Source organism: Microcaecilia unicolor, chromosome 5 (genome assembly GCF_901765095.1).
Source record: "Microcaecilia unicolor chromosome 5, aMicUni1.1, whole genome shotgun sequence".
NCBI lineage: Eukaryota > Metazoa > Chordata > Amphibia > Gymnophiona > Siphonopidae > Microcaecilia > Microcaecilia unicolor.
The window spans coordinates 6,579,431-6,601,996 of NC_044035.1; the positions used below are offsets into that span (position 1 = coordinate 6,579,431).

The 22,566-nt window shown below is 44.9% G+C and overlaps 1 protein-coding gene across 3 annotated transcripts in view; it reads left to right on the top strand.

Annotated features, from left to right (window-relative positions):
- Positions 1-14,397, top strand: part of EIF3A (eukaryotic translation initiation factor 3 subunit A) — a 155,231-nt gene extending 140,834 nt beyond the window's left edge. For all 3 annotated transcript variants that reach the window (XM_030202628.1, XM_030202629.1, XM_030202627.1), the window contains 2 exons: positions 10,980-11,131; positions 12,564-14,397. In XM_030202628.1, coding sequence (XP_030058488.1) covers positions 10,980-11,131; positions 12,564-12,775 — 364 coding nt within the window. In that variant the 3' untranslated portion in view covers positions 12,776-14,397. The remainder of the gene's footprint in view (positions 1-10,979; positions 11,132-12,563) is intronic.
- Positions 14,398-22,566: the final 8,169 nt, after the last annotated feature.

Below are 22,566 nucleotides of genomic sequence, written 5' to 3' on the forward strand. Positions count from 1 at the left end.
ACATTCCATGTAGAATCTCCAATAGCAGCAACATTCCATGTAGAATCTCCCATAGCAGCAACATTCCATGTAGAATCTCCCGTAGTATCTATTTTATTTTTGTTACATTTGTACCCCGCGCTTTCCCACTCATGGCAGGCTCAATGCGGCTTACATGGGGCAATGGAGGGTTAAGTGACTTGCCCAGAGTCACAAGGAGCTGCCTGTACCTGAAGTGGGAATCAAACTCAGTTCCCCAGGACCAAAGTCCACCACCCTAACCACTAGGCCACTCCTCCACTGTTGCTACTATTTGAGATTCTACATGGAATGTTGCTATTCCACTAGCAACATTCCATGTAGAAGTCGGCCCTTGCAGATCACCAATGTGACCGCGCAGGCTTCTGCTTCTGTGAGTCTGACGTCCTGCACATACGTGCAGGACGTCAGACTCATAGAAACAGAAGCCTGCGCAGCCTTCTACATGGAATGTTGCTAGTGGAATAGCAACATTCCATGTAGAATCTCCAATAGCAGCAACATTCCATGTAGAATCTCCCATAGCAGCAACATTCCATGTAGAATCTCCCGTAGTATCTATTTTATTTTTGTTACATTTGTACCCCGCGCTTTCCCACTCATGGCAGGCTCAATGCGGCTTACATGGGGCAATGGAGGGTTAAGTGACTTGCCCAGAGTCACAAGGAGCTGCCTGTACCTGAAGTGGGAATCAAACTCAGTTCCCCAGGACCAAAGTCCACCACCCTAACCACTAGGCCACTCCTCCACTGTTGCTACTATTTGAGATTCTACATGGAATGTTGCTATTCCACTAGCAACATTCCATGTAGAAGTCGGCCCTTGCAGATCACCAATGTGGCCGCGCAGGCTTCTGCTTCTGTGAGTCTGACGTCCTGCACATACGTGCAGGACGTCAGACTCATAGAAACAGAAGCCTGCGCAGCCTTCTACATGGAATGTTGCTAGTGGAATAGCAACATTCCATGTAGAATCTCCAATAGCAGCAACATTCCATGTAGAATCTCCCATAGCAGCAACATTCCATGTAGAATCTCCCGTAGTATCTATTTTATTTTTGTTACATTTGTACCCCGCGCTTTCCCACTCATGGCAGGCTCAATGCGGCTTACATGGGGCAATGGAGGGTTAAGTGACTTGCCCAGAGTCACAAGGAGCTGCCTGTACCTGAAGTGGGAATCAAACTCAGTTCCCCAGGACCAAAGTCCACCACCCTAACCACTAGGCCACTCCTCCACTGTTGCTACTATTTGAGATTCTACATGGAATGTTGCTATTCCACTAGCAACATTCCATGTAGAAGTCGGCCCTTGCAGATCACCAATGTGGCCGCGCAGGCTTCTGCTTCTGTGAGTCTGACGTCCTGCACATACGTGCAGGACGTCAGACTCATAGAAACAGAAGCCTGCGCAGCCTTCTACATGGAATGTTGCTAGTGGAATAGCAACATTCCATGTAGAATCTCCAATAGCAGCAACATTCCATGTAGAATCTCCCATAGCAGCAACATTCCATGTAGAATCTCCCGTAGTATCTATTTTATTTTTGTTACATTTGTACCCCGCGCTTTCCCACTCATGGCAGGCTCAATGCGGCTTACATGGGGCAATGGAGGGTTAAGTGACTTGCCCAGAGTCACAAGGAGCTGCCTGTACCTGAAGTGGGAATCAAACTCAGTTCCCCAGGACCAAAGTCCACCACCCTAACCACTAGGCCACTCCTCCACTGTTGCTACTATTTGAGATTCTACATGGAATGTTGCTATTCCACTAGCAACATTCCATGTAGAAGTCGGCCCTTGCAGATCACCAATGTGGCCGCGCAGGCTTCTACTTCTGTGAGTCTGACGTCCTGCACGTACGTGCAGGACATCAGACTCGCAGAAACAGAAGCCTGCACAGCCTTCTACATGGAATGTTGCTAGTGGAATAGCAACATTCCATGTAGAATCTCCAATAGTAGCAACAGAATCTCAACATTCCATGTAGAATCCCCAATAGTAGCAACATTCCATGTAGAATCTCCAATAGTATCTATTTTATTTTTGTTACATTTGTACCGGCAGGCTCAATGCGGCAGGACGTCAGACTCTCAGAAACAGAAGCCTGCACAGCCTTCTACATGGAATGTTGCTAGTTGAATAGCAACATTCCATGTAGAATCTCCAATAGCAGCAACAGAATCTCCAATAGTAGCAACATTCCATGTAGAATCTCCAATAGTAGCAACATTCCATGTAGAATCTCCAATAGTATCTATTTTATTTTTGTTACATTTGTACCCTGCGCTTTCCCACTCATGGCAGGCTCAATGTTGCTTACATGGGGCAATGGAGGGTTAAGTGACTTGCCCAGAGTCACAAGGAGCTGCCTGTGCCTGAAGTGGGAATCGAACTCAGTTCCTCAGTTCCCCAGGACCAAAGTCCACCACCCTAACCACTAGGCCACTCCTCCACTCCACATAAGGAAAGCCACATCAAGACCAGACCGAGGTCCACTGAGTCCAACATCCTGTCTCCAATAGTGTCCAGAATGGGTCATAAGTATTCACCAGATCAGCCCTCTTAGAGCTCAGAAAGACTGAGGACGTTTTTATGACTTGTGCTGCAGTCATTTTTTGTCTGCTGAAATGAACAGAGTGGTTAGTTTTCTCTCATTACAGTTGAGGATATTTTGCTGCATTTCTTTTTCAGCCTTGATTGGTGTTTGTCTATCCTTTTTTATTCTTAGTCACCTTTTTTCTTTCATCTACTTTTTAAATTTATCAATATTGAGTGTAATTTGTCAGAGCTCTCTCTTAAAATTACTGACACGTCGTGGGTTCAAACATTGCCCCAAATATAGAAGGAAAATGGCATAGACAGATATCCATGACCCCACATGAGGTACTTGGGAGAGGATTCTAAAGTACCCTTACAGTCTGTTTTGGGGAATTTCAGCAGATGAGGCTTCTATGTTTTGCTGTTTGTTGGATGATGTAATTGGGGTGATACTGTATTTTTATTTTGTTTGGCAGTAGTATCTGATGGTTTTGTGTGTTACTATCTTACATGTTGTGTTATGTTGTCGTATTTATGCTTTATTATTTCTTATGTTTCTGTTGTACTCTATTCACAGCCCTGAGTAAGTAAATAAATGCACTCATGTATTCCCACAGGCCAGTAGATGAAAATAAAGCTCTATGTGATGATTTGGAGCCTTTGAGATCTCAGAGGAGTGAATCTATGCAGCAAGAGAAACAGAGTACTCAGACTTTGAAGAGGAGATAATCCTCACTAGGAAAGAGGGGGGGGGGAAGGATTCTCTTGAGTGAGATCCTCTTGAGCTTTGTCAGGAAGGTACAAAAGTGTGCGTGTTAGACATAAAGGCGCCTGTGGGAAAATGCTAATACACTGTATCAACCAAATAGCTTTATCCACATTTGTTTACACCTCAAAAAAAGTAATACTTTTGAAACACATGACTTGTCTTTACTAAACTCATTCTGACTTGTTCCCATTAAGATATTTTTATCTGCATGGTCATACAGTTTGTGTTTTAGTATAGCTTGTGCCATTTTATCCAGCACCAAAGTCAGGTTCACTGTTCTGTGATTTCTTTGATCATCCCTTGAGCCCTTTTAAACATTAGTGTTACGTTGACCACTCTCCTGTGTTCAGGTACTGTGGCTCTTTTAAAAGATAGGTTAGAGTAGACCTCAGTAAATCTTGGGTGCCAGTTCATCATGCATTGCACCTCGACACCCAGGACATTGCAGTTCCCCCTGAGTTTTTGACTCCAGCAACTTAAGGCCCATAGGGTGCACAGACTGCTTGCTGCTCCTGTGCAGTGCAGAGAGCGGTTCTGCACTGTGCAGCACTAACTTGCTGAAAACTAATCGCCCAGTGCAGATGGTAGTGAGACTTTCTACGGCAGCAGCATTACTAGACAGCGAGGTAAGGAATGGGAATGGAGGGTCATATCAAGTTTGCTGGCTGGTTAATTGGGGGAAAGAAAGGGCAGTGGGTTATAGGCTGAGAAAAGATAGAGTGGGAGGGAGATGAGCGCAAAGGGATGTACAGGAGTGCCGAGAGGTCTGGCACCTAAGTATTTGGACTGGTTCCTAGAATCAAAAAAATATATATATTTTTCACATAGATTGACTTGGGGTTTATGCTCTCACCACCAGCAGATGGAGACAGAAAAACACTAGTTTGGAGGGAGGAAGTGACATTACTTTCCAGAATGGCAACTTAACTAAGGAGTTCTGTAGGGGGCTTTGATTAATTCCCAAGCTTATTGTTTGAAGTGCCAAGGCGCTGGTGTGTTGAATTAGTAAGAGAAGTCATGCCGCCTAAAAAGAATCTGGAGCGGTTTTGCTTCCTACTGGATCGGGGTGATAGAAGATGGAGGAGAGTAGTTCTTCGGCGGACGCAGAAGAAGAGTTGAACTCCAATTCAGAAGAAGAGCAGATGATGGCCTCGGCGGATTGGGATGAGATCGTGAAGACCGATGTAGAAGGTTGGATTCGAGAGTTAAAAGTAGAAGTGACGGGGTTCGGCAGGACGTGCAGGCAGCTCTCAAAGACATCAAAAATTAAATTGGAGAGCTGGGTGCTCATGTAACGACGGTGGAAGACTCACCTACTTGCAGGATGAAGTAACTAAGCTAAAGAGAGCGGAGTCTAAAGATAGTTGAGCCATCCAGGAGCTGCCCAATCAACTTGAGAGCCTATTAAATAGGTCAAGCAGATGGAGCCGCGAGAGGATTTGGCATGGCAGCAAGTGGTTGGACGGGGCAAGAGAAATACAGAAGAGTGCTGCTTGAATCAACTAGGCCGGAAGACATGGATAAGTCAGTTTCCACTTTGGTAGAACTGGCCATTGGATGCCTTTGTGGAATTGTGGACTGGGCTGTACCGTCTACACCCCATACCAGGTTTTTTTTTTCCTTCCTCTTCTCTCTCTTCTTTCTTTCTCTCTGGCTGTATGGGGGTGTGGGGGAGGTGGGATATTGGGCTGTTTACAGGGATTAATTGCATCAGTTATTTATGCATTACAATTGGAATGTTTATGGGAAACTTTTTATGCTGCATTTTGTCAGTTTAGAAGCCATGGTTATGTGGATTGATTAAATGTAGGGTTGGGGTATGTATGTCTGTCAGAGTTGGGAAAACCTTTTATTTATTTATTGCATTTGTATTCCACATTTTCCCACCTATTTGCAGGCTAAGTGTGGCTTACATAGTTTTATTAACATTGTCATTCTAGGGTATCAGATACAGTTAGTATTGTGCCGAGATTAAGTAGGGAAGAGAGAAGAGGAAGGGAGTGATTAGGGTAGTTATAGAAGGTGGGTTTTCATAACTGAGTTAGGTTGGTGAGGTGGATTAGTGAGGTTATCGGTTCTCGTTGTAGGCTTTGTTGAAGAGGTATGTCTTCAGGGCTTTGCGAAAGATGGTTATTTCGTTGATTGTTTTCAGGTCTGTAGGTAGTGCATTCCATAACTGCGTGCTCATGTAAGAAGGTAGTGGCATGCATCAGCTTGTATTTTAGTCCTTTACAATCGGGGAAGTGCAGGTTGAGAAATTTGTGGGATGATCTTGTGGCGTTTCTGGGAGGTAGGTCCATGAGGTTTAGCATATATATTGGTTGGAAAGACTCAGATGAGTGATAGAGCGTGAATTTGGATGTGTGTTAGGCCTTCTGGGGAGGGTGTTAATTGCTCATGGGTTGGCTGATTTGGGTGGGGTGAGATCACTTTCTCAGGAAGGGGATGGAGAGGTTGGGGGGGGGGGGGGAGGGATAGGGACAGGTGGGCCAGTTGGGTGAGGTAAGGAGGGAGCCAACATCTGGGGTTTGGGATAAACAAGCTTTAAAGGGCCACAAGGATTGGAAGAGCAAGGGTGAGGACAAGGTGCTAATTGGGTCTTGGAATGTTAATGAACTTAATCTGGGGAAGCGAAGTATGGTGTTTAAGGAACTGGATAGATTGCAGTGGGGCGTAACACATCTCCTTGCTAGGGGTGTATTGAAGTGATGCTCATTTGGGGAAGTAGTGGTTCTTTGGGTGGGGGGGGGGGGGGGGGGGAAGAAGTGTACAGGTGGGGTTGTTATATTATTTCACCATGTCCATAAGGCAGGTATGAGATTTTTCTGGAAATTGAGGTGGGTGATGCACTAGGCCTTCTGCCTGAAGAAGAGATGGCAAAGGTCCCTGGTGAGGGGCCCGTCTCTTGATTAGCACTTCCAGAGGGTTCTAAGTCAGAAAGAGATATGGGAAAGAGAGGTTGGAAAATTTAGAGGAAGTGGCCTCCCTGGGTTCACTACGGCTTGGTGACGATCCCTTTGAAGCCATGGCAGACCTTAAGGGAGGACCCTCTAGATGAGGGAGAGATTCCTACAGGAAAGATGCTTCTGTTGTCTGGATTTTTCATAGGGTGAATTAACATCCCTATTTTCACTTATTCTGGAGGCCTTGAAGATTCCGGAGGATCGCCCTGCTTTGTGACCAAGGTGAAGGAGGATTCACTGCTGAAAGGGATCCCTAAACCAGCCAGAGCCTTCCCTATCAATTATAGATAGCAGCTGAGTGAGATATCTCAGATGTGGGGCCGACGATATGTAGGTTTTATGGCCAGGCCTGGTCACATTAGATGAGGAGGAGAAGTTGTCCGCCCAAGGTGCATAAGTACATAAGTAGTGCCATACTGGGAAAGACCAAAGGTCCATCTAGCCCAGCATCCTGTCACCGACAGTGGCCAATCCAGGTCAAGGGCACCTGGCACGCTCCCCAAACGTAAAAACATTCCAGACAAGTTATACCTAAAAATGCGGAATTTTTCCAAGTCTTTTTAATAGCGGTCTATGGACTTGTCCTTTAGGAATCTATCTAACCCCTTTTTAAACTCCGTCAAGCTAACCGCCCGTACCACGTTCTCCGGCAACGAATTCCAGAGTCTAATTACACGTTGGGTGAAGAAAAATTTTCTCCGATTCGTTTTAAATTTACCACACTGTAGCTTCAACTCATGCCCTCTAGTCCTAGTATTTTTGGATAGCGTGAACAGTCGCTTCACATCCACCCGATCCATTCCACTCATTATTTTATACACTTCTATCATATCTCCCCTCAGCCGTCTCTTCTCCAATAAGAAGACTATGGTTCCAGTCGAGGAAGTTACATAAGAATCTATAGGCCTGGTGGATGGAAGCTCTGCCGAAGCAGTCTTGAGGTTTTGATGCTGGCTGTACTGGAGGCCATCTGTGACCAGGCATTTTTAGCCAGAACCAAATTCTCTCCCTCCAGGACCAAAAGCACCAACCACTCTCTACTTTCTAACAAAAAGTGCCACTCTCCCACCACCCATAGGCCCTCCCCGAGAGACTGCCATAGGGAGGTCCCGTCAGCCATTCTGAATGCGAAGCTGGCATAGGCAGGAGTGACTAGGAATCACCGTATCAGCCTTTCAGCCCTCCCTGTCCAGGAGGGATCAGGTTTGCCTCTGTTGGGGTGCTAGACTCCCAGGTGGGTGTCTGGTCCTCTGTCCAGGGTGGAATGGGGAGACCTGCTAGCCAGGGCTGCCGGGGGGGGGGGGAATTCCCTGGGCCCAGTGCTGGCAAGCTTCTTCTTGCTGCCTGCTTCCGAGTCTGTCCTCTTCTGCTTCTGCATGCAGCCCACGACCGGATGATTTCATTAGCGAGATAGCACATTAATCCGGGTTCTGACTCCCGGCACGGACAGGAGCAGGAGAGGACAGACCATGGGAGCAAGCATGCAGGAAGCGGCTTGCCGGGCCCGGGCCCCCCCCCCCCCCCCAGAGGCAAAAACAGAAAGGTAAGGGGGCGGGTGGAAGCAGTGATGAGAATGGTGTGGGGGGGGGGCGCTTGTGGCGATTTGGTTCTGTCCCGTGCCCGGCTGTGTCTCTCGACAACCCTGCTGCTAGCATGCAGATGCATGCTGGACAAGGCTCTTCATTCCTCTCCAGTGCTCTGGAAACCCTAATGCCAGCTCTGAGCAGTCCCCATGTTTGTCATTCTGCCCACTGAGCATTGGGGAGGAATAGGTAATGCCCTGCTCATTGCATTCAGAGCCGGCGAGCGCGTTGTTACACACGCTCGCCAGCTGTGATCATTGGGCGGGAACAAATGTGGATGCTAATATGGCGCTATTGGCCTCTAGCACTCGCGTTTGCTTTTGATCATCTGCCCAAAAGATAGTGGAGAGTAGAGGGAGGGAAATAGGAGAGGACAAAATAAAACAATATCAGATAATAGATAGTAACAGAGAATAAAAGCCAGAGAAACCGATGCCAAGCCCTTGCCTGTTGGAAGAACCAGGCTTTTAGTGCTTTCTTGAAGATTTTAAGACGATTCTGATCGAATAGGTAGGGGGAGAGTTCCATTGGAAAGCACTAGCGAAGAAAAAGGCCTAATGATGAGTAAGTTTGAGCCTGGCACTTTTTGGACTGGGAAGGAGCGCAGAAGATGTGCAGGGGAATAAGGGATGGTAAGAGATGCCAGGCTTCTTGCATTTCTATACAGACACTTCAAACTGTTGTTATTAACAACTTGCTCCACATTTGACAGTGATAATTTGCAATCTTTCAAGTCCATCTGCTCTTTATTTAAAGACTAGTAAAAAAGCCCCGTTTCTGAAGCAAATGAAACGGGGGGCTAGCAATGTTTTCTTCTGTGTGCATGTGGGAGTGTGTGTGTCCCTGCCCTCTGGCCTCTCTCCCCTCTGAGTCCTTCACTGTTACAGAGCCAGCGATTTGATTTCGTGCTCTGCTGTTTTCCTTCACTGACTGTGTTACAGAGAGGGCGGGGCAGACACTCATAGGGAAACCGGATATCTCGCCCCCTTCACACTTCCGGCTGGAGGCTTCATAGAACGTTGGTGTTGCTTTTTATATAGAGAGAAGATGCTTGGTCTACTATTGTCTTTATTGCAACCTCTCTATTAAGATGCCCCGACTTCCCTATTTTGATGAAATCCTTCAAAGATATCTTATTCTCAGCCATGTGCTTTGAATGACTGTTGTCTTTACCCCAGGTTCTAATTTGAAAGCTGCTCTCTTTTTTTTTTTTTTTTTTTTAAGTTGATTGAGCTACTTGGTTCCACCCTGGTTAAGTAGAGTTGAGGAGTAGCCTAGTGGTTAGTGCAGCGGACTTTGATCCTGGGGAACTGGGTTTGATTCTTTGTGACTCTGGGCAAGTCACTTAACCCTCCATTGCCCCAGGTACAAATAAGTACCTGTATATACTATGTAAACCACTTTGCATGTAGTTGCAAAAAACACAGAAAGGCGGTATATCAAGTCCCATTCCCTTTCCCTTTAAGGTGGAGCCCACCATTTTGGAATAGCACCCCCTCCCCTTCCCCAGAATATTGCCCAGTTCCTACGTTTACTCATATTTTGATATACAGCATCAAGAGGCACCTTTTTGAACAGTTTACAATTGGTAAAATCAGTAGGTATTGAAGAAAAGGAAGACTGCACCTCAAATACTGTGTGCAATTCTGGTCACTGCATCTCAAAAAAAGATATAGTGGAATTAGAAAAGGTACAGAGAAAGGTGACGAAAATGATAAAGGGAATGGGATGACTTCCCCATGAGGAAAGGCTAAAGCAGCTAGGGCACTTCAGTTTGGAGAAAAGAAGGCTGAGGGGAGATTGATAGAGGTTTATAAAATAAGTGGACTGGAACGGGTGGATGTGATTCGCTTTTTTACTCTTTCCAAAAATACTAGGACTAGGGGGCACGCAAGAGGAGTGGCCTAGTGGTTAGGGTGGTGGACTTTGGTCCTGGGGAACTGAGGAACTGAGTTCGATTCCCGGCACAGGCAGCTCCTTGTGACTCTGGGCAAGTCACTTAACCCTCCATTGCTTACCACATAGAGCCTGCCATGAGTGGGAAAGCGTGGGGTACAAATTTAACAAAAAAATAAAAAATGAAGCTACAAAGTAGTAAATTTAAAACGAATCAGAGAAAATATTTCTTAACATGTAATTCTGGAATTCATTGCCAGAAAATGTGGTAAAAGCAGTTAGCTTAGCGGGGTTTAAAAAAGGTGTGGCTAAGTTCCTAAAAGAAAAGTCCATAAGCCATTATTAAGATGGGGAAATCCACTGTTTATATCTAGGATAAGCAGCTTAAAATGTATTGTACAGTTTTGTGATCCTGCCAGGTACTTGTAACCTGAATTGGCCACTGTTGGAAACAGGACGCTGGGCTTGATGGACCTTTGGTTTGTCCCAGTATGGCAACGCTTATGTTCTTATGTTTATATGCTTATTGTACAGCTACCAGTCCTCAATCTCATTTCTAATAGATACAGCACTGTAACTCCAAAGGGATCAGGTCCTTAAAGGCGTGACACAAGAAACCTGAATGCTTTCTATTGGCTCACAGCTAGATAAGTCACTCAGAAACGTATCTTTAGAGGTTTATTTACATTTAATTTCTTGTCATTTGTGCTCAGAGTAAGTTGCAAAATAAAACAAAACAGTCATGTATCCATCCAGGTGATGTTAAATTCAAACATTTGAAAAGCAAAACGAGGCCATCAAATTTCACCCTGTTTTGTACAGCTAGATGGGAAAGGGTTAAATAATGGAAGGGCTAGACATAGAAAACCCAAAGTAGTTGTGTATGAAGGCTGGTGTTGCTGTAGCCTCAGAAACTGATTAAACAAAAATAAGCAGGGGAAAGTGGTCAGTTGTTTTGGGCAGGAGAAAAATAAAAGATGATGTAATATGTAAGTGTTTCAGAAAACATAGGCTCTTGTTCAGATGTCGGGGAGCTTGTGCAACCTAATAGCTGAGCTACTACAATATTTGCAAAAGGTAACTTAAGATTCCAAAAGGAATATTCTGTTACCTGCAGTATGTTGGTAGAGGGTATGCCTTCAATGTATCCCCATCTAGCACCAGCAATCTGTGTGACTTGTTTACCTGAGGTATGTGTGTTGTCTTGCTAGGGATGAAGGGGGCTGGAGGCGTGGAGGCCCTACGGAAGAGACGTCCGGCTGGAGAGATTCACAGCGTCGCGATGATAGAGATCTGGATGATCGGCATGACTTGAGAGACCGTGAGAGAAAAGGGCCTCCCCCAAGAACTGAACGGGAAGAAAGTAAGATGTTATCTTGGAGGTTTGTTGGTAGCGTAATGTAGGCATTCTGTAAGATTTGTCCCAGTGTTCCTGTGTACTTTTCTGATATGAACACTGAACACAGATCCCTGTCTCTGATATAAGGGAATGCCCAGCCTTTATGCCAAAGTTTTTCAACCCAGTTCTCGGGGCACACCCATCCACTTGATGTTTTCAGGATATCCCCAAAGACTGGGTTGAAAACCTTTGCTCTATGCAATTAACTACCAGTAATCTACCCACCTGATCACAAATTCTCTATCTTGCCTGAGAATCCAGCTTATCTCTAAGAGACTTCCAGCTGTCTTGCTTTCCTCTGACAAGTTTCACTTATCTCGTGTATAGACATCCACAGAATAGTAAAACAAATTTAGAAAGCATCCAGTTAATATGCTACTGTCCAGCTGCTGCCATGTAATGTTCAGAATGGAGTTCATCTATATTATTTTTCCAGCAGACTTGAATTCATGAGTTCCTATCAGTATTAGTTTATCAGTCCTGTCATGTAATACTATTACACCATGTTTTGTGTGAGGATTTGTTTTTAAGGGGGAGAGGTGGGTAGCAGGGTAAGGAAAGAACTGTCTTGGAAGTATTTTCATTCAAGTAAAATTAGAGGTGTTTTTCGTAAGTGACCCATTTAGTCTTGGGTCCTCGCTATTACTGGTGCAGCCCCCATTCTGAGATGTGGAATTGTGAAAGTTTTGGAGCCGGTAGGGGGTAACGGTAATTGGATTTGATATTCCGCCTTTCTGTGGTACAACCGATAAAACAAAAACAGGAAATTTAAGTTGTTGTACCTGGGGCAATGGAGGGTTAAGTGACTTGCCCAGAGTTGCAAGTTGCTACAGCTCCCCAGGTTCTTAGGCTACTCCCTCCATACCCTCTCTGGAAGTACATGTGAGAGGGTCAGACCTCACTGTTATGGGAGTAGATAATGCCTTCCTGTTGGTGCTTTAATCCTGCCTTTTTTGAATAAGCTTTTAGATGAACTTGGGGATTATTTTCTGATGATTTATTTGGGTTGTGTTTGAGTTGTTCACAGTTTGAAGGGTATAAATGATCTTAAATACATTTTCTGAGAAGAGAAATAGAACTGGGGTCAGCACAGGGGAAGAGACTGTACCTTTCACTTCAGATTCAGTGGGGGAAAAAGGAAGGAGTTTCAGAAAGATTTGGGGTCAGTGGCTTGGCAGAAAATCAGGACTGTGTCCTATAATTCTATGCAAAATATAGATGCACTGAGCAGTGCTTTGATGGGTTGGATTCCGTGGTGTCTTCAGGACCACAGCTTTGGACAGTTTTGGTCTTTTGACATTAGACGTCTACATTCTGGGAAGGAAACTACAGCAGCTTGAAACTCCTATGCAAGTTGTCAATACAGATGTTTCTAACAACTGCCTTTTCATTTCAGCGAGCAGCTGGCGACGTGGTGAGGACAGAGATGATCGAAGGGAAGATGTGGGTACTCCTCGGCGAGCACCACCACCACCGTCAAGAGAGCGAGAAGATGAGCGAGAAGTGGACCAGGAGAAAGGGGTGTGGCGGACAGACAAAGAGAAGGAGCCCCCTCGCCGCACGAAGAATGAAACAGACGAGGAAGGCTGGACCACTGTCAGACGGTGAACCCAGGGGAAGCACTCAGTCTTTGATTAGATATAAGGAATTACTGTTATATGTGGGCTTATCAGTAGTTTCAAATTTTGCCTTATTTTAACAAATGTTTCACCACAACCTGAAAGCATGAAAGCCGTATTACTACTCTGTAGATGATCATGCACATTAAAAAAAAACAACCCAACTCTTAAAACTCCACAACCAATTGATAAGAGAAATTAAAATTAGATTCTTCAGTGCAGTTTGAAGTCTCCCACCATCTTGTGAAATTGATAGCACATCCTTTCTGAGGAGACAGTTAAATAGAAAGTAGTGTGCACATCGCTGTCCTAGCAGCTCAGCCCTCAGTTTTTCCTTAACGAGCCATACACAGACATTTGTAATGAAATGAGACTGTTTATACATATATATATATGTATAGCCATATAAACGTATCAGATGAAGGTCTGTTCCCTTTTCTTTATACCGTGGTTTGTAGTTGCCATGGGTGAGGGTACAGCGACCAGACAAGATCTGCTACAACAGAATCTCTGATTTAGAAACAAGGAGGGGGGGAGTTCAGTAAGGGTGCCTTTCATTACATTTGTACTGCAGCTTGTAATTGGGTCAGGTTTTGAGGAACTGAAAATAATCTTGAATAATGCAAACCAGGTCACTTGGCTGCTTTCACCAAACACAGATTTGGTGCATTTTCAGATATCAAAGAGAATTCTGTTTTGTGGTATGATTTCTGTATTTTCTGTGGTTTTAGTTTCTTATTTGGCAGTATTTAAAAATATAATGAGCCATATACAAGCTTTGGAATAGTCATATGATCTCCTTGCAGAAGGTTTATTCATGTTCTGTGCCTGTGGCAAATGCTTTTTGAATGTGGAGCCCTGTGAGGCTACCTGATTTCTATTGGTATGTTTTATATGGAAAGCCTTGTGCAAGTAGAGGCCATTTCTATGCTTAGTACCCAGAAGAGAGGGTGTCACATTAAACGAATTTGTCAGTTTGGTGTGTGCAGTCCAATAAGACCGGAAGTATTAAAGCCATGGAAAGAAGAAAGAGGCTTGTAAAAATTAATGGAGGGAAGGGGCAGGGGGGTATACCTGACCCATTCTCTCTTTTTTTGAGAGGCTGTACAAAGGCAGCTGCTATAAGCAGTAGAAATCCATTGGTTAGTGAAAGCTGTAAAATCTGCACGCAGCACTGATCTTCCATCCGTAATAGTCTGTGTGGCCAAGAGATTCCTGCTGCTACACTCTGTAAAGCGTTCACTGCCTCCCAAAAGGAACATGCAGGAAAGATGGGGCATCTTTATGCAGAACTGCTAAATGATTTTGGTTCCATAACTGTGTTTTTCCATTCCTGGGTAATTTCATGCTTTTTAAACATTTATGAGGGTATATTTAAAATGTGGCAGGTTTTGGAGTAATTCCAAAAATAACGTGGATTTGGGGGGGGGGGGGGGTATTTAGAAGTAAGTGCACTCTTTCAGATAAGTATTTTGTAGTAATGCCTGTGTTGACTTCAATTTGGGGATGTAGTAATGTTAATACTTTCCTATTTAGTCTTATTGAAGCCAACACAGATCTTGCTGCTGTGTTTTTTTCCTTCAGCGATAAATAAACTACTTCTTGAATTAACTTTGTCCTGGTATGTTTATATCTTACATTACTGTGCCATGTTATATCTGTAAAGATCAGTGTTTTACAGTATTTTCATTTTAGATAGAGCCTTTCATGCTAAAGAGTTCAAATATGTTCTGTTTGAAATTTTAGAAATATACATTTTTATTTTATTTAAAAACATTTGTAACCGGCACTTTCCATAGTTCAATGTGAAGTACAATAAATATACATAATTAAAAACATTACGATACAACACATTGAATAAATTCTTTCCTTCGATAGCTCAGCACAGATTTAATTCCTTTACCATCAGCAGAAAACAATCACAATTGTTTGCCAACCAATCAAACATTAAAAGCCTGAGAAAATGAAAACACTCTCTAAAAACACCAATTTCCTCAGCAGTCCTCCAGACCGTTCAAGACGCTTGAGTTATGCACTCCTACCAACAGAGGGAGACAGAGAACACTAAAACTTCTTATACAACTAGCCTGTGCAGACCTTCTACTAACCAGTATTTTCTCAGTCTCAGCAGAGGGTAGATGTGTGCAGCCTGTGCAGTGTACTCGGTCTGGTAGGCCCGTTTGGAGTTCCTAGGTTGGGTTGTAAATGTTAGAGAACCCACACTTGGATCTCTATTACAGGGTGTAAGTCCTAAGGGGCTTCTTATTCCCTGTGGAGTGTCACACCCGGGTGGCCGGGTCCCTCCCCCACTGCTTGACTTCGGCTACAGACCTCGTTCTGTACCCTTGAGGCGTTTAGGCATCAGCAACGAGGTTTAAAAAAAAAATAATAATAAAGGCGGCTATTTGGGCCGTTCTTGAGTTTCAACTAACTGATACTATTGAGAAGCAGGCAGTTGCAGTTTCTTTGCATTATTACACCTCCGTGATCTTGCAGTATATGTCATTGATGACAAAAAGTGCATCTCCTGACAAAATCCTGTGAAACAAACATAATATCTTAAACATAATTCTCCAGGAAGCCATTGCAAAGAATAAAATACTGGCGTAGTACTCTTGATATGATCCTGTCAGTAATCTTATCTGCTGAATTCTGAATTGATTGACCCAACTTAATCATAGTTTGTGGCAATAGGTCTAATTGAACTAAGATCACTGCTTACATGGAAATGCCTCTGGGATAGATGATTTGAAGGATCATTTCTAATGCTTGGATGTTTCCAAAAGAGAGTAGGCTAGTCAAAATGAGGAACCAGCGAGATTGTAACTGTCAGAACTTACAATCTGTGGCAGAAAAAAAAAAAAGACTGGAGTGTCCTAATGGTTTGTGCAGCAGGTTGTGGACCTGGGGAACCAGGCTTGATTCCCACTGCAGCTCTGTGTGACCCTGGGCAAGTCACTTAGTCCTCCATTGCCCCAGTTACAATATATAACTTAAATTGTGAGCCCATTAGGGACAGTGCAAAGAACCTGTAATAGAAATTGCAAACTGCAAAGTTCCCTCAGGGATCGCTTGTGATATATCAGGTGCTGAAAGTATTACATTTCTGTTCGTATCTCCATATTTCTGCTTAGTCAGAAACACTCAGTTCCCACACCGTCAGGCATTGCAAATACGTTTCAGGGTGTTCTGACCCACTCTGATGTTGGGAACAGAACAGCATTCTGAGTTTTAACTTTGGAACATGCTTAAGTGAAACACTAGAAACCACAAAATGCTGTATTAATCACATAATATTATGTACATATTTCTTACGTATTTTAGTCCTTATTTGTGGGAATTTTTTTTTTGTATTTTGTTAAAATAAAAAAAAAAATACATTGAAGAAATAGAATATAAACACTACTTAAATGTGTAACAATAGTAAACAAGAAAAATCAAATGCAACCGTAAGGCATGGATTAATATGCTGATATCATCGTTGAGTAGCCAGAACATTTTTTTCTAGATCAGGGAACAGCATGTAGGTATAAAGACTACATAGTAGATGACGGCAGAAAAAGACCTGCACGGCCCACCCAGTCTGCCCAACAAGATAACTTATGTGCTAATTTTGTGTATACCCTACTTTGATTTGTACCTGTGTTCTTCAGGGCACAGACCATATAAGTCTGCCCAGCACTATCCCTGCCTCCCAACCACCAGCCCCACCTCCCAACCACCGGCTCTGGCACAGACTGTATAAGTCTGCCCAGCACTATCCCCGCCTCCCAACCACCAGCCCCACCTCCCAACCACCGGCTCTGGCACAGACTGTATAAGTCTGCCCAGCACTATCCCCGCCTCCCAACCACCAGCCCCACCTCCCAACCACCGGCTCTGGCACAGACTGTATAAGTCTGCCCAGCACTATCCCCGCCTCCCAACCACCAGCCCCGCCTCCCACCACCGGCTCTGGCACAGACTGTATAAGTCTGCCCAGCACTATCCCTGCCTCCCAACCACCAGCCCCACCTCCCACCACCGGCTCTGGCACAGACTGTATGTCTGCCCAGCACTATCCCCGCCTCCCATCCACCAGCCCCACCTCCCACCACCGGCTCTGGCACAGACTGTATAACTGCCCAGCACTATCCCCGCCTCCCAACCACCAGCCCCGCCTCCCACCACCGGCTCTGGCACAGACTGTATAACTGCCCAGCACTATCCCCGCCTCCCAACCACCAGCCCCGCCTCCCACCACCAGCTCTGGCACAGACTGTATAAGTCTGCCCAGCACTATCCCTGCCTTCCACCACCAGCTCTGGCACAGACCGTATAAGTCTGCCCAGCACTATCCCCGCCTCCCAACCACCAGCCCCACCTCCCACCACCGGCTCTGGCACAGACAGTATAAGTCTGCCCAGCACTTTCGCTGCCTCCTACCACCGGCTCTGGCACACTACTACTACTACTATTTAGCATTTCTATAGCGCTACAAGGCGTACGCAGTGCTGCACAAACATAGAAGAGAGTCCCTGCTCAAAGAGCTTACAATCTAATAGACAAAAAATAAAGTAATCAAATCAATTAATGCGAACGGGAAGGAAGAGAGGAGGGTAGGTGGAGGCGAGTGGTTACGAGTCAAAAGCAATGTTAAAGCGGTGGGCTTTCAGTCTAGATTTAAAGGTGGCCAAGGATGGGGCAAGATGTAGGGGCTCGGGAAGTTTATTCCAGGTGTAGGGTGCAGCGAGACAGAAGGCGCGAAGTCTGGAGTTGGCAGTAGTGTAGAAGGGAACAGATAAGAAGGATTTATCCATGGAGCGGAGTGCATGGGAAGGGGTGTAGGGAAGGACGAGTGTGCAGAGATACTGGGGAGCAGCAGAGTGAGTACATTTATAGGTTAGTAGAAGTTTGAACAGGATGCGAAAACGGATAGGGAGCCAGTGAAGGGTCGTGAGGAGAGGGGTAGTATGAGTAAAGCGACCCTGGCGGAAGATGAGACGGGCAGCAGAGTTTTGAACCGACTGGAGAGGGGAGAGGTGACTAAGTGGGAGGCCAGCAAGAAGCAGATTGCAGTAGTCTAAATGAGAGGTGACAAGGGTGTGGATGAGGGTTTTGGTAGAGTGCTCGGAAAGAAAGGGGCGGATTTTACGGATGTTGTAAAGAAAGAAATGACAGGTCTTGGCAATCTGCTGGATATGAGCAGAGAAGGAGAGAGAAGAGTCAAAGATGACCCCAAGGTTTCGAGCTGAGGAGACAGGGAGAATGAGAGAGCCATCAACAGAAATAGAAAACGGGGGAGCGGGGAGGTGGGTTTGGGGGGGGAAAATGAGAAGCTCGGTTTTGGTCATATTTCATTTCAGGTGGCATTGAGACATCCAGACAGCAATGTCAGACATGCACGCTGAAACTTTGGTTTGGATGCGAGGTGAGATATCAGGGGTAGAAAGGTAGATTTGGGAGTCATCAGCATAGAGATGGTAGGAAAAGCCATGGGATGAGATTAATGAACCAAGGGAAGAAGTGTAGATAGAAAAGAGGAGGGGACCAAGAACAGAACCCTGAGGTACGCCGACAGGCAGAGGGATAGAAGTAGAAGAGGATCCACCAGAGTGAACACTAAAGGTGCGGAGGGAGAGGTAGGAAGAGAACCAGGAAAGGACAGAGCCCTGGAATCCAAGTGAGGACAGGGTATTGAGAAGTATGCTGTGATCAACAGTGTCAAAAGCAGCAGAAAGATCAAGAAGAATGAGGATGGAATATTGATCTCTGGATTTAGCCAGTAATAGGTCATTGGAGACTTTAGTAAGCGCAGTTTTGGTTGAGTGGAGAGGGCGAAAACCAGATTGTAGTGGGTCAAGAATAGCATGTGAGGACAGAAAATCAAGGCAGCGGCGGTGAACAGCATGCTCAAGTAATTTGGAGAGAAAAGGAAGCAGGGAGATGGGTCGGTAATTAGAGGGACAAGTAGGGTCGAGTGAAGGCTTCTTAAAGAGAGGTGTGACCACAGCATGTTTAAAGGCAGCAGGGACAGTCGCAGTGGAAAGTGAGAGGTTGAGAATGTGACAGATAAAAGGAATAAGAGCAGGAGAGATGGCATTAAGAAGGTGGGTGGGAATGGGATCAGAGGAACAGGTGGTACATTTTGAGGAAGAAAGGAGAAGTGTAGTTTCCTCAATAGTAACTTCAGGAAAGGAGGAAAGGGAATGAGGGGAAGGAGAGAGAGGGGAACGGACTAGTGGAGGGAGAGGTGGTGAGGTAGAGAAAGCAAGGTTTAAAGCACAGACTGTATAAGTCTGCCCAGCACTATCCCCGCCTCCCAACCACCAGCCCCGCCTCCTGACTAGTGAATTATTTTATTAACATTTTAAGCTGCTCATTTATCGCTTTTTCAAATCTTTCATTTCATAGAGGGAGTCATGTGACTGGTGTTATGGATGCTTGCTCTCCTTATAATAGTAACATAGTAGATGATATGAAAAAAAACAATGGTTTTAGTTTGCTGGTCACTCTTCTTCACACTGTTAAGGAGAATAGAGCATGGTCACTTGTAATAAATAGCTTCTTATCTAAAGTCAGTTTTGTAACCTTCCTCCACACTCATCCATCTGTGGCAGGGTCCCTGATCTGCTGTAGTAAGGATCACAAAATTCATCACAACTGGTGGGAGGCTTGAAGTTCAGTCCAGGCCAAAACTTCAGGGAGTGACTGTGATGAAACACCTAGCACCCGTGTTGGGCTAACCCTGCAGCCACCTGGAGGGTCTGTCCCCAGCACTGCTCAGATCCGCCTGAACCTGGCGCTTGTGCTCACATGCCAGTTTTAATGCCAGTGAGTGCTGATAATTGCTTGTTAACATCCAATTAGCTAGTTAAACAATTAAGTTACGCATATTGTTCTAGAATACGTGTCGATTTCTGCGTGGAAATTATATAGGGGGCATTCAATGAAGCTACAAAGTAGCAAATTTAAAACGAATTGGAGAAAATTTTTCTTCACTCAACGTATAATTAAACTCTGGAATTCGTTGCCAGAGAATGTGGTAAAGGCGGTTAGCTTAGCGGAATTTTTAAAAGTTTTGGACGGCTTCCTAAAGGAAAAGTCCATAGACCATTATATTAAAACGGACTTAGGGAAAACCCTCAACTTATTTCTGGGATAAGCAGCATAAAATGTTTTGTACTTTTTTGGGTTCCTTCCAGGTACTTGTGACCTGGATTGGCCACTGTTGGAAACAGGATTCTGGGCTTGATGGACCTTTGGTCTGTCCCAGTATGGCAATACTTATGTCCTAGCATCCTGCACTCCACTGACTGAGTCTCACTTGCCTCTGGGCGACTCTCCCACTCTCAGGTTATTCCCCGGTGATTTCTAGGTTACTGGGGCCACATTCTCAGGGATCATACAGTTCCCAGAAAGCACTCACAGACCAAAACACAAACCGCCAGGATTCTTAGTCCAGACAGAGTCAATAAACTAATCAGATTTATTGTCAGAGTAGAACAGCAAACCATATAATCAGGTGGAAAAGAACAGGCAATGACAGATAACTGTGGATCAAATTATAAAACTTATCTAAACATTTATCTACTACCTAAGTTGTACCTGGGGAGTTCAGGAGCAAGATATAGCTGCTTGCAAGTTAGGAAGGCTAACTGTTCACAGGGTCTTAGGAAAAGAGAACCTTCTCTTTCCACTCCCTTATCTGCGACTAACAAAAATTACTTCACGGCTTAAGCTAAACAGCTTTTGGCAGGAAGAAGGTTATTAATAGAAATCAAACAAAATAAAACATGGAAAAGAAAATAAGATGATACCTTTTTTATTGGACATAACTTAATACATTTCTTGATTAGCTTTCGAAGGTTGCCCTTCTTCCTCAGATCGGAAATAAGCAAATGTGCTAGCTGACAGTGTATATAAGTGAAAACATTCAAGCATTACTATGACAGTAAAATAGATACTATTGGAGATTCTACATGGAATGTTGCTACTATTGGAGATTCTACATGGAATGTTGCTATTCCACTAGCAACATTCCATGTAGAAGGCTGCGCAGGCTTCTGTTTCTGTGAGTCTGACGTCCTGCACGTACGTGCAGGAAGTCAGACTCACAGAAGCAGAAGCCTGCGCGGCCACATTGGTGATCTGCAAGGGCCGACTTCTAGTGGAATAGCAACATTCCATGTAGAATCTATAGAAATCAAACAAAATAAAACATGGAAAAGAAAATAAGATGATACCTTTTTTATTGGACATAATACATTTCTTGATTAGCTTTCGAAGGTTGCCCTTCTTCGTCAGATCGGAAATAAGCAAATGTGCTAGCTGACAGTGTATATAAGTGAAAACATTCAAGCATTACTATGACAGTCTGACAGGGTGGGAGGAGGGGGGGTGGGTCGGAGGTATGCATGGGGACATCAAAGCATATCATTGATATTCTAACAGGATGGGTGTGGATAGGTGAGGGGAGGGTGATCAACAGAGACATACAGCTTTATGGTTTATAATGGGCTAAGAACCCCAGATCCTTGTTAAGTCCTTTCTGTTGGGTGTTAAAATATTCAATCATTCTGACTTCAAAGGTCTTACGTTCTTGTATGGTTTTAAAGTTACCTTTCAGGATTCTCACTGTGAAATCACTGGTACACAGGGTTGCCAGGTGGAAAATATTTTTCCAGCCTAAAGGAGCCCAAAATCCAGCCCAAAACCCGCCCAAACTCAAACCCCGCCCCTGACACCCCCGCCCCCGCGTCATCACCCCCGCCCCCGCCGTCATCAACCCCGCCCCCGCCGTCATCAGCCCCGCCTTCCCCGTCACTAACCCCGCCTCCCACGTCACTAACCCCGCCTCCCACGTCACTTACCCCGCCCAAAAACGTCACTAACCCCGCCCACCGCGGCCGAAAAAGCCACCTAAAAAAACCGCCCGAAGCACAAAAACCAGCCCAAAAAACCGCAACCCGCCGCGGGCAAAAATTTCCCGCGGCGGGTCGCGGAAAACCGCCCAATTGGGCGGTAAAACCGCCCACCTGGCAACACTGCTGGTACAGGAAGAAGAAAACTGACAGTTTTGTAACAACTTTACAAACAGAAGGCAGTCACCACCTGCTGGCCAAACAAAGGAAATGGACATCATAAACAATAGCTATGCAAATTTCAAGCAGGAAAATTCCCTGTTTCACCACAGTGGCAATGGTAAGGCCATACATACTTCCTCTTCTCTTCCCACCTCCCTTGATTCACATGATTTACATTCTGTGTCTGCTTGGGACTGGAGGAGGATGTGGCCCATGGCACTGTACAGAGCAGTAACAAAGAAAACAAGGATCCTCAGGTGACAAGCAGCAAAGATGAAGTGAGGTCAAAGGTAAAGGCACCAAGGAGTCCAAAGGATGTTGGAATGTCATATTTATTTTTACTTAAAAGACAGTTACCTAGCAAAGTAGGAACTTGCAACTGGAGAAGTACGACTATATACCGTTTATAGAATCTAACTTCATTATTGAAGGGATGATGTTTTAGAGAAGTGTTTTCAGTGTGCAACGAAAAAACATAGTAGATGACGGCAGAAAAAGACCTGTACGGTCCACCCAGTCTGCCCAACAAGATAAACTCTTTTTTTTTTGTATACCTTACCTTGATTTGTACCTGTCTTTTTCAGGGCACAGACTGTATAAGTCTGCCCAGCACTATCCCCGCCTCCCAACCACCAGCCCCGCTTCCCACCACCAGTTCTGGCACAGACCGTATAAGTCTGCCCAGCACTATCCCCACCTCCCACCGCCGGCTAAG